General features: G+C 38.5%; 1 protein-coding gene across 1 annotated transcript in view; it reads right to left on the bottom strand.

Annotated features, from left to right (window-relative positions):
* The window catches only part of LOC134088873 (NXPE family member 3-like), a 35,010-nt gene extending 22,841 nt beyond the window's left edge, over positions 1-12,169 (bottom strand). Inside the window, exon 1 of the mRNA XM_062543036.1 lies at positions 12,014-12,169. Coding sequence (XP_062399020.1) covers positions 12,014-12,068 — 55 coding nt within the window. The 5' untranslated portion in view covers positions 12,069-12,169. The remainder of the gene's footprint in view (positions 1-12,013) is intronic.
* Between the last annotated feature and the right edge of the window lie 1,448 nt (positions 12,170-13,617).

Genomic DNA, 13,617 nt, shown 5'->3' with positions numbered 1-13,617 from the left:
ATTAACCAATCGGCCTGGTTATCATTGTTAGCATAGTTAACATTTTAACATACCAGTTAGAAATCATTAGTTAAGTTAGAACTGTAATGTTTAAGCTTTAAACTGTCTACCTTCACACTATCAGCTTTCTTTAAACTATGCAACCATCATGTTTACCCTAGCTACACCTTAGTAACCACATCTATTATCTATATCTACAGAGCTACCAACTCTCACGCTTTCGGTGTGTGACACACGATTTTGCCTGTTTACACACGCACTCACGCCATACATCCATTTTCTCACGCAAAACAAAATCTGATCTTGGGCTGAGACTCGTTCGTTCCTTTTAAAACTCCCCAACGGTATATGCCGCTAAGAAGCGCCACTGTGGCCTACAGTAGAGTAGACCATATTCGTTGCATAGACATCCAAGTTTGCGACAGAAGGAGGAGACACCCGTGGGAGAAAATTGCAATCTGGTCAGAGACTATGTAGGGGAGCGCCGGGTCGATTGGGACATGGGGCAATTGATACACAGCGATTTCCTCGAAAACCATCCAAGCTTGAGCCGTCAGATTTTGACACTATGTCTAGCACATAACACCTACCAATCCTGGCAAATCTCGTGAAATTACGTCACGCCATTCAAAAGTTATTAGCGGGAACCGGTTTTCGTCTACGGTAAGTAAAATCTTACATGCGGTAGTTTTTTTGTGATCAAAAGTTATATTTTGGGTGCCATGCAATAATAATATGATCAAACAACAGATGAATTCGTACTTAAACAGACCCTAAAGTATGCAATGTCATAGTTTTGAAGTTTAGAAGCAAAACAGGTTTAAGTGTCAGTAGTCGCTGGAGGTTCAATTGGTACAGCTGTTTAAATGTCCCTAACGCTATAACCCGGATGTGGCCACATTACACGATCAATATCTGTATAAATCACCGAATTAATAACTGTTTTGCGAGGAACAACAACAGATTTGAGTTAACAACAACTTGTTTGAATGAACAACATATATTTTGAATGAACAAAACATGTGTATGACATGAATCCACAGATATTCAGCGAAGTGAGGGAAACAAATATTACATGCGGTAGATTTTTTTTTTGATCAGAAGTTACGCACGGGACAAAAACATTTGTTTGACCTAGTTATATTGCGAGAAATAATGTGACATTTTCGGGATGACGAGTACACTAGTATGTTGTCCGATATGCTTCATAAAAACGTGAGTAAGGTCAGTAGTTTCTGAACATGCTGTATTAATTGCCCCTCCTATGTGTCTCAAACGACACGCATAGGTGGGGCATTTGAGACAAATGTCAACTTACGTTCAAAGTTTGAAAATAGCGCGATCATCCAACATATGTGTTAAATTACACTTGTAACTAAGACACAACACATGTGAGTTGTTGATCACATGATAAAAATGTTTGTGTACATAACGTAATCTTTGAAAAGATCGTTTAACTGAAAAGTGTCTCAATTGACCCGGCGCTCCCCTATGTTGTGTCACAAATCATAGGCCTCTCATTACAGTTTTTCTCAAATGCTAAAACACATTTCACAAACGTTTCCTCCATGTTCCCCAATGTCTAAACACAATACCCTTTTCTAAAGCTAAATAAGCACAACCACACCTTCTCACTTCAAAACTCAAACTTTCACACCAAAAGAGCAGCTCGAAGCTTTCAAAAATGTAAACACTATAAACATCATTACACACTACAGCAAAACAATTGAAAATACAATGCTCAATTTGTGAGAAGGTTCTTTGTTTCATAACTGCCAATGCATGCCAATTTTAAAAACTTCAGAGTAGCGGATCTTCTTAGATCTCTGCAGAAGATTAGGCATTTGAAGAGTTCTTTTCCAAAACGCTATATCCACCATTTTACTAATGAATTTTCATAAATATATTTTTTCAATTTTTTTTTTCAAGTAATCTCAGTGAAACTGTATTGGGTTGTTTAGTTACAGTAATTTATCTTTACTCAATAAAAACAAAACAACTGCATTTTTATTACCTGAAACACACAATTACTGTAAATACAGTAACATGTTTGTTACAGTACAGTAATGTCTATAAAATGGATTTATAGCGTTTTGGAGAAGAGCTCTTCATTTAGAGTTGTGAGTTTCATATGAAGAGTACAGAAAATTCTCCAAGTACACTACTGTAACACAACTCAATGCTAACACAACAGTACACAACAGAAAACGTGATCAGGGTGTGAAGTTTTTTTATTTTCTTCATTCACACCACACACACACACCACAGTCACTGTGCGCATTAGCAACAAGTGTCTTCATTTTTGAGTCGTTGTGTGTAATGAATGACGCCAGGTATGTTCATTGTGTTCAGTTATTGCTGACTGTGGCAAGCATTTTGCATCACATGAGCTTTCATTTGAGAATATGTTTTGCAACATGTGTTTTAGCAAGGAAAAATGTGCTTAGATTTATGAGAACGGAGCTCGTGTTTTGTGAATTGTGTCTTCATGTGAAATGTGTTTATGGTATTGAAAAATTGAGGCTAGATTTAGTAAATGTGTTTAGACAACTGGTCATTTGGTTTAGAGGATTGGCTTTTGTGTTTTAGCATTTGAGAAAAACTGTAATTAAGAACTCACTCTCTTACAGTTTTTTCCAATCGTTTAAACACAATTTTGAAAACGGGGCTCTTTTTGTCTAAACACATCACACAATTAACCAAACACAACACCCAATCAACAGAACATAACAGATTGTTTGCAAAATGAAATATTTCTGTCAAAACAATAAACACATCGATAAAACCTTATACTGTTCTCATATCACTAACACATTCTTTGAATGATTCTACACTGTCGCTATCTTATACACACCAACACAATAAATTCAAAACACATCTGTAAAAACCCTATTCCAATATATGGATGTTATTCAGACATATTGTTTGAGAGCATTAGGATAATTTAGATGACAAAAATATTTTGATGAACCCTCATCCAGCAATGCACAAAACTGATGCTGCAGACAATATTTCTTTCTTTCACTGTACCATATGTTCAGTTACAGTGACAAGTCAATCAACAGAAAATGGCAAAATTATAGTTCTTATACTGTAAAGTGTAGAAAAATCAAAATTTGTACACAAATAAAAAGTACTATACACTTACAGTCACTGAAGAAAAACTAAAGCAACAATACAAACAAGTAACAACAATATGTAATACTCTAATCATCTCTCTGTCTAGCTGGATCAAGCCATAAGAGTTCATCCACATCACAGGCTATGGGTGCCTCTCATTTGGGCTTTTATACATCCTCCCTCGCTCCTCAGGCCTCGATCCTCACTGATCAACATAAAGAATAATGGGGCGAAAACAATGGGATAGTCTATCCAGTGTTAGTTATAGATCAGTGGGAACGCCCCTCGAGGATCGAGCATACAGTAACACACCTGAGTGACTGCGTTTTCAGTTTTGCACATGTGTGCTTACACACCTGGTGGATGTGATTATTCAATTTGTTCCTTAGTGTGGTCATTGGCAAGTCAGGGCTTTGTAATGAGAAGGAAGTACCTAACAATCTTTATCTGTGTCTAAGGTGTTAAAATGTGTTTTACGTTTTGACATTCACTGTGTGCAATGTTTTGCAAAAAGTGTGAAGCTGAATTTGTGCTTAATGTTGTACTGCTCTGCGCAGGTGTTTTGCTTCCTAAGTGTTAAGTATTGTTACCTGTCTGATAACCTTAATTTTAGTGTGTATACGATTGGAAAAAACTGTAAACTTAACATCTTGAGATAAATCAGTTTGTGTGGGTGAACTTGATTCCCTAGCCTACATGTTAACTTAAACTAACTTGTTGCACTTTTGTTGCACTGTTTTGTTTGCTGGAACGTGTGGATAAATACCTTCTGGAGAGAGCTAAATCGTAGTGCTCACTAAAATCATAAAGGAACATTTCAAGACACTCATCTCTTAGGCTATATGATCCCTGAAAGATTTTCTTCGACATGTTACTGTTTTGAACATGTCATTTATCTAATGACACAGAAAGCAAAATTAATTGCATCCACATATCCTTGTCATGCAACTTTTCACTCGGGTAAAACCGTGAGATAGAAAGCTACCTCACGTATTTCTTAAAGCGACAGGCACTCAATTACACACTCCATTATGCACACTCAATTAGACCTACACACCATTTAAACATAGGCCTATGAGTAAGTGTAATAGTCTTGAAATCAGTACACAAATGACAAAACATTTTTAGCTACTAATAATTATGCAGATTGTAAAATACTCAACATTATCAACAAAATATGTACAGTTATGAATTCCAAAATATAGATGATATAAAAACATATGACTATCATTTTCTGTGTGTGTGGAGGGTCGAGCAGAATCTTAGATGGCCACTGGTGTGAATGATCACACATTATACAACAGTTAGGTCCGGTCGAACGATTTAGCAATATCTGATTAAACGAGACGTGTTCTATCAGTGGTGATATTAACCGATATCACCACGGGTGACTCTTCACAGCTAATAATCACTCCGCGACGGTTGATTCTTCGCTTTGATAACCAGAGACGGCATTCCATGTTCTTTGACTTAGCAGTTGCATAGCAACCACAAGCGTTCTGAGCTAGGCCTACTTCGCATAGCGGAGGAACTGGGCTAAATAAAACGATGGCAAATAATAATTATCCTTCCTAAAAATGCACTCGGGTAACTTTTTTTTGTTGGCAATGGAACTGTTGTATAAAAACATTATCGCACTCGTGGTCGTGGTGTTGTTGGCCAATATCGCCACGGCTGTAGTTACCTACGGCACTCAGCCTTCGGCTTCGTGCCTGCGGCGAACCACAGCCGTGGCGATATTGGCCAACAACACCACTCCCACTCGTGTGATAATGCTTAAATGTTCAATATTAGGTTACTGATGATTAAATCACCAAATACACAATTTTTTTTTTTTTTAAAAACCATCGAAAAAGTATCGAAATCACAATTCTTGACTTAGTATCGGGATCAAAACAATAATTTTGGTATCGTGACGAGTGCGGGACAAACTTTTGGTCACCCCCGACAGAATCTCACTCCAAGGTTTTTTGAAAAGTGGGCAGCTCTGTATCTATCTATACCTTTTTGCATTTTCATGCACTGGTAATTCCTTGGACTTGCATTTCTAGTTTCTTTATGATCTTCTCCTTCCTTTCAAGCAATCAAGTAAGCCCCTGCTCCCCCCCCCTCCCCCCCTCAGGATATGTATGTCTGATTCTGTTACGCCTGTGTTCTGGGTAATCCTCCCCTCTAGACTTTGTCTAAGCACTCAATGTTCTCTGTGGCTTTTTGCCAAAAACGAACTTTCCTCTATTTCTGCAATGTGGTTCACCTTTTAATCAGCCTCAGGCCCCATCTGTGTCTTGTTCCACTACCTGTCGGTGTGGTTTTCAACTTCAGGGTGCATAAAAAGGTCTCCTGACACATAAACATTCATGTGAATAAGGGTTACACATTTCCATACAAGAAGTATATGTTTGCATATAAAGGTTAAATGTTTGAATACAAAGATTATAGCTTTTGTTATGGCATATAAAGGTTGCATCTCACACCATACATATACTTCATTAGTACTCGCACAGCAAAGCAGTTTGCAAAGCGCAGCGAAGCATAGCAGCAGCCACAGCACATGCATGAACCCTCACATGAGATTCAGACTCCTGTCCCTATTAAGGTTTCCCTCACCATTCCCTTATGCCTCATTTGTTCCATACTGACATAAGGTTCAGGTGTTACACACTGTAATCACTTATCCCTCTCTTCCACTGTCGTTTGGCTTGATTCGTTCCACATTGATGGATATTCTTCACCCCTAACACAATTAGCGAAGGACAACAACTGAACGACAGTGCAGCTGAATGAAGTTAACTTATGACAACATTAAAAGGAATCCAACGTTTAGCGATCATGAAATAATACAATGCATAATGTCAACAAGCAGGACGATAATGAAGAGCAGTAGTTCTACTCAAACTAGGCTTACTTGTGCATGTAGGCTATGGAAGATTTATCAAATCTAACAAGTAGGAAAGTTTAAGCGGATGGCGTGAAAGTGAAAGTAGACGTTCGAAACGCCAACGACAGTTAAGGTTGCTTTTGATGTAGTACAAAGACGCAAAACTGGTGGTCTAATTAGCGATTCAGTTGTCTTTGAAAGATTCTCTAATAGATGCAAACAGCATTTAACACCTGCTTTTACAAGGCGGAAATATTTAGGCGCAAAATAGACGTGCGCTTTCACAGTCTTAGTACATACAGGGGAATACATAATTAGGCGTATTTTACGTTTCTCCTCCCATCTTTTTACACAAACCTCCTACTATCATCTGACACTCCCATAAATCCATATGCATGAGACGGAAAAGTTAAATTTTCAATTCTCAGCTTCCGCGACAGCCAGTCTGCGCCTTCACCTCATTGCGGCCTGTTGGTACATACCTTGCCATCTTTTTAATGCGCACATTGTGTAACAAATACGCCTGAAGTGGGCACAAAAGCGTTATCTACCCCTGAGAGCAGTTATTTAAAACCGTCTACATAATCTTGATAAGCAACGCTTGTAATGTCAACTCGGAAACGTTCGTCTAGCACAGGGGTCGGCAACCCAAAATGTTCAAAGAGCCATATTGGGCCAAAAAATTTCAAAGTCTTAATTGAAGCCTTATATGAAGGCAACACAGACTGTAAGTGTATATTAACTATATTAGCCTACCATCAAAATGACTAAGTAGGCTACAAATACATAATGAGCATTCATGATTAAATGTTTTTCCCTGCAGCGCATCCTGGAGAGAATGACACACCACGTGACTCCTCCGCTGTACGATATGTGGTGCTTTAAGTGTAACTTCATGTAATCACCATCCCTGAATGGTTTTCCACGCTTTATTATCTCTCGGGTTGCAACAAAATTGTAAAGTACTGCAATCGCACTTTTTCTCTCAAGCCGTTTTCAGACAGGTTTCGCGCACATTCTGCGATATTTGCTTGCCGCATTTCTGATGGTGTAGCGGACATTCAGACATGAAGCATATGCAAAATGTATATAGGCCTATACGGCCACCTGTTGTTTACATCTAATGTAGAATTTCCGTCAATTGGGCTTTAGTTCGCTGGACAGATAATAACACCTAATAAACGCGGCCGCGCTGTCAGCTGTGCATGCCTGACAGCGGAAGAGTGTTTTTACATCAGGAGTATCCTATGCATTCAGACAGCACAATGAAAAAAAAACCTACCATAAAAAGTCCGTGAACATTGCGGACATCTGTCTGAAAGCGGCTTCAGTCCCAACTCGGTAGTCGGCTGCAAATGTAGCATGCCCTCCCTGAAAATGTCTTTCTAAATTACTCTTTTTGTTGTTCGACAACTTCTCATTACAAAGCAAACATGCAGGCAATCCTTCCGCATTGGCAATGAAAGCAAATGATTCAGTCCATTATGCCTTAAATCCTTTGTTCTCATCGTCTATCTTTCTCTTTATCCCCTTGGGATCCATGGCCCATGATGACACACCCGCCAGTTTGTTTACAGCAGGGGTATTCAATTAAAATTCAAAGAGGTCCAGTTACTAAAATGTCCTCCCGGCAAAGGTCCGAATCTTAAATTGTCACTGAAAATAGTACCCTGAAGTTAATAAAATCAATAATGCATGTACATTTCTAGGCCTATTTAATTTATTGTTACATTTCAAGTGTTTTCAAAGTAATATGCTTGTAACATACCAAAAAGTCTTAACTTGAATGGTACTTGAATGCAAAACAATACTGTAGTTGTCTTTACTAGGCCTACATTTCAAGAAAGACAGACAACAGACACTGAATTTATTCTGAATAGAATACAAGTGCAAAATAACTTTGAGCAGCCTGAACTTAGGGCCTATTTCAAGCAGCCTAGGCCTAATGTAAAACATTCAGAATCTTTTGAATAAAATAAAAGTGGATCTTTAAGAAAAGAAAAAAAAGACCTTTGCATACTGCGTTCTAGTATCCTCTGCTAATAGTTCAGATGTTCTTGAATCTTGTTGTTGAAGCTGACAATGGGATCTGTAAAGTTTCTGCAGCCGCATTAAGCACTCATTCACAGCTGCTGTCCCATCGCTAAATGCTCTCTTGTGTTGCATCAAAATCCACGCAATCTTTAACGAACACTAATTTGCCTGTACATGCATGCGTGATCACACGAGTAGACCTGTCATAGTGTGCTTTCAATTTGATAATTATTATCCTACGTCCGCCGAGGAAAGTAATGTTTTCATCGGGGTTTGCGTTTGTTTGTCTGTTTGTTAGCTCTCGGAGTGCTTTTCAAGTTTTACTTGCCCTCACTGCGGACTTCTGCGTGTACCTTTCCTCTAACGACCCGTGTTTGATCTCAGTGACGCACGCTAACGTCGCCACTGTTTCATAGCGCATATTCACAGCAGCACGAACGTATTGATCCGTCCGTCCATTCATCTTTAAAAGTTCGGTTTTCACCATCATTTTTGAGCAAGCCATTTTCTCTCATCTCCTCTCTCTCCCGCTAGGCCTATTCTCTGTTGCTGAAAGGTAAACAATCGAGTTGATTGGCTTGGCTACGGACGATGCTCTTTGATAATATTAGGCCGACAATTTCAACGGGTCCGGACAGCACCGTCACTGGGTCCGGACCCGGACCGCGGTCCGCCATTTGGTGATGCCTGGTTTACAGCATCCACCTGCCTGGCACGGCGCCGCCCTGAAACGTGAGTTGCAGGCTATCAAATCTTCGTTGACAGAAATGTTGAACTTAAATATCTATTATGCACATTTTTACAGCATTGGAAAACGTTAAGAATGTTTGTCCTCCTACAGAAACCATATTAAAACCAAAAAATATATTCCCCTATTAATTTTCATACATTTTTGAAGACTCTCCAGGGAACCACCAGGGGGCGCTAAAGAGCCGCATGCGGCTCGAGAGCGCAGGTTGTCGACCCCTGGTCTAGCACTAGCATTAAAATGCTAACCTGTTAACGTTACAGTCTAGCGTTATTCTCTGATGTGATGTCACACTCTGCTACTCCGTCCTTTCAGCTGGAGTGCCCAGAGTACGCTCTGGACACTCCGAGAGTGTGACGCTGAATAAACGAACGATAATTCCATCCACGCTCTGAATTTACGAACGGTTAAAAAATGTGAGTGTGCTCGGAGCGCTCGGAGTGGCAATTTACGAACGCACCCAATGCCACCACCAACAAAGAGCTTGTGGGTCATTCCACCTCAATTGAACGGATTTTAGAGAAACTCTCTGCTTGACCATCTCAGATTTGCTCCAAACTTTTACCATCTAAAGAGTAACCATTTAAACTAACTTAGCCAAAATATTAGCTTGATATTCCAAATACATCCAGAGAAAAAAAAAATTTGAACATGGCACCCTCCTTCTGATTTTTGGCACATTTGCGCACTCATCTTAATCTGCAGCAAAGTTCAGATATCATTATCTCAACAAGTATTCTGCTTAAGACTTACAGTTTCTGTGAATAATGACTGCTATGAGGGGCAGATGTACTAACGCTTTTGCGCCCACTTCAGGCGTATTTGTTTCGCAATATGCGCATTAAAAGATGGTGAGGTATGTACGGGAGCTGAGAATGTCAAATTGCCAATCAATTTCCAAAAGATGATTTTATATTCCTCTTTTTAGTCAACTTTAGCATGGGGTGCCAACAATTTCAACCATGACTGTATATGTATATATACAGTGGAAAATTGTAGGGGAAGATCAGTTACAACAAAGCATTTTTTCTTCACAGACCCATTTTTGTATGCAAATTAGCATAAATGTTGGGTGTGTTTTGGGTGTTGGGTGTGTTTTAATTACTGCCCTTTCTACATTCCACCGTGGGGAGTTCACTTTGTCTAAATAAAATTCTAATTATTAGAATGACTATTAGAACACAATAAGGTTGTTTCATTCAAACTAGACTGTTTTAAGTCATTGTAACATAATATGGTTTGATAATTGGACAGGCCTGACTTTTCCTTTTTTTACAGTGTGCACGCACACACACACACACACACACACACACACACACACTTGCTTGCGTGTGGTTGTCCATCGAATCCTATGATGACGTCCACATCTGACTTTTAACAGTGAGTGTCTGATGGCTGAATAGTCCTATCCTGGATCCAAGCTCTATTGCAGGTGGGGCATGTAAACATGGTGTTGGTGTCACTGGCATTCGTGGATGTGTTCCTCTTGAGCCGTCTTTGCTGTCTCCTGACTGTCCTTTCCTCCTCCAGTGCTTGGGTCCCATCTAGGCATAGCTTCGCCAGATGTTGCGGTCAGCAGCCATGCTCTCCAGGTCCCCTGGCTTGATTTTGCACTTCTTAAGCGCTGTCTTCACTTGGGTCTTTAAAGCGTTTCTTCTGGCCTCCAGCAGAGCGCTGGCCTTGGTGTAGCTGACCGTATAGAACACACACACACACACACACACACCTCATCTTTCTGTGCAATCCCAAAGGGCACAAGTTTTCACTTTTGCAATTTTGTATTTATTGATCTTATTAGTGGGCTTGCTCTGCACGTGTGCACTCATGATGATTCTGTACAACAACATTTTACTGCAACGCAATGAACAAAGTAAAGTAAAAAAAGTGTTTCTTTGTCAAACAAGGATTTCAGAACCGGATTATGAACATGCCTTGCCATAGAGAAACACAGGATTCCTGAGTCATGGCTTGCAACAGAAGCCTACCTTACATTTACAGACTTGGCAAAGATTTGGAAAAGATTTTTGAAAGACTACAGTCTCAGACCCTCTCACATCTAAAGACAATTCACTGAGTTTCTAGTCACAGGCAAGTCTCAGATTAGGATTTGGCAAAGACTGTGGGTCACTATTTACAAGACTGCTACTAGATTCCTACAAATTATTTCCATTGTGCACTAGGCTATACATCATCACCAACAGGAACTCATATGATAGCTTACTCATACTATCAAAGTCATTTTTTTGAGTTTCTGCAGCATTGTTTCATGTGTGACATCCCTAACAGATATAGAGCTGTTCTGTCACGTAGAATAATTAGAATAATAATTTATAAGAAATTAAATAACAAATAATCATATAAGCTACAGCTGTCACCTGTTTTGCCCCTTCCTGTTTTGTGTTGGAGCAAGGTCACTATTGGTTTTTAGTGTTCACGTCACTATTTGCAAAAAGACTTCCGATAATATCAAATAATATCATATCATATCATAATATCAAACACGGCAAAACTAGAAAAAGACTGACTCCGACGGACTTAAAACTGCTAAGATTGGCACCTTACACTAAACTATTTCGTTGACGGGAGCGCGCCGCGATTCCATTACAACTCCCATGCCTTAAAGGGCACAGATCTTTTTGAGTGTTAGCCCCAAAGCTTTGGAATGCACTGCCTGAGCAAATAAGGTTAGCTAATTCTGTTACATCTTTTAAATCCCTCATCTTTACCATAAAGCTTTTAAGGAGTTTATTTAAGTTTAACTTTTGTTTTTGTCTTGTTTTGGTTTTGTTTTGCCTTGTGTTGTGTTTTAATTATTGCAGTTTTTTGTTCATTAAACAAAAAAAATGTCTTCATTCTAGCCAATGTTGATATGGTCTTATTTGTATTGTTTCAGATATTTCATTTTTGTGCTGTTTTTGTTTCTGCTTATTCTTTTATATAGGCTATGTAAAGCTCTTTGAAACTATGAGTGAGTAATTCAAACGAGAGTAATGGGTGCGCTCTGTGTATCCTCTTTCATCTGACAATTAGATTTTTTTTTTTAATTTTATTTGCATACTTGATCGTAAAGACAAGTGCATTCACGTTGGAAAGCTCCACTTCATCTCTATATAACAGAGAAGAATGGGTGAGATTTATAGGTGGGTGAGTGTATATTTCGTATTTATCTGTGTGTGCGTGTGTTTACCTATACATTTTCACCATATAAATATGTGTATATTTATGTATCTTACTAGGCACGGATCCGACGATGAAGTCAAACCACTGTCTGGTAGTGGAGTCTCCCATTATGTAGATGTGCTTGTCCTTCAGACATTTCGTTTTGTCCACTGTATTAAATTGACGAGTGACACACACAAATGATGTCCAAACATCATTTAAGTAGAATCCTGCTGGTATCGGCGTAGGCAACCCTGGTTTACACGCCTCTCTCTCTCCTAAAGATGAGACAGTATGAGGGGGTATGAGGAGAAATGGAATATAAAAGCTCATAAGGGTAGGAGTAGGCTTCACTCAAGAGTTATAAGATTTTCAGAGTGCTGGCCAAAGTATAAGCTATAATTGAAAAACAGGAAAAAAGGCCGCACTATCCATACATCATTTTATATTAAATTTAAAATTATTTATACATAGTGTGGCCTTTTTTCCTGTTTTTCGAGAAATGGAATATCCCATACACAAAAGAAATATACTGTGCATATATTTTCAAGGTTGTATGTTAATATGTCAGAATATATGTTGAAATATATTTCTAATATATATAAATAAAAGGTTATATATATTTTGAAATATCTGGTGAAATATGTTTTGAAATACATCAATGCATCTATAACGGAATCTTTCACAGACAACAGAATCACTAATTAGACCACCAGTTTTGCATCTTTGTATATCAAATGCAACCTTGAGTTTCTTTGGCCTTTCGAATACCTTACTCTCACTTTCGATCCACTTAAACTTTCCTACTTGCCAGATTGCCAGATTTTGAGTACAACTGCTCTTCATTATCGTCCTGCTTGTTGACATCATGCATTGTATTATTTCATGATCGCTAAAGGGGGCGGAGAAAGGCGCTGTTTCTTAAAATTGCTTTGCCCACTCCAGTGAATATCTGGCACTCCCTGGATACTCTAAGAAGAATTCTCATTATACAATTGTACACAATTAAACTCTGTATAGATTTTAAACACGGAAGGGCCGTGTACAGCAGTATGCAATTAAACATGTATTTTCTTCTGTTAAAAATCGCAAATATATGTCAAATATAAGAGAATTTATATCACAATATATTTCAAATATATTGCAGAATATGTTCTTGTAAGCTGTCTGAAAGACAAGTATATTGTAATATATTCAACATATATTTCAGACACCCAGAAACATATTATGTGTATAAGATATCTGGGCCCTTCTGCAGAAAGTTCTTACATGACCTTTAGCATCAGTCTAAATACTGCACTGAGCTAGACACTGAGACACTGGTTGTGTGGGTACCAGTATGTGTTTTATGTTGACATGGCATACACAGATACAAAGAAAAAGGGAAAACATACCAAGAGTGGCGTTAGAGGCAAGGACTCTAATCACGTGTGAATCACCCTTGATCCATCGATTCACATATTTACTGAGGAAACAAAGAATATGGCATCAGATAAATTAATATTTATTATATTATATTAATATTCTATGTAATTATGCATAATCACTGTGCATATTTTTTACTGTATTGTAAATTGTCTTCATCAGCAGTATACAATGAATGAATGAATAGGAACTGACTTCAAACAGAACACCTTTTACAAGACACACAACTTTAACAAGATACATTTTTAAACAA

This window comes from Sardina pilchardus, chromosome 8 (assembly GCF_963854185.1).
Source record: "Sardina pilchardus chromosome 8, fSarPil1.1, whole genome shotgun sequence".
In the NCBI taxonomy this organism is placed as follows: Eukaryota; Metazoa; Chordata; class Actinopteri; order Clupeiformes; family Clupeidae; genus Sardina; species Sardina pilchardus.
This window is presented reverse-complemented; position numbering and strand designations above follow the sequence as displayed.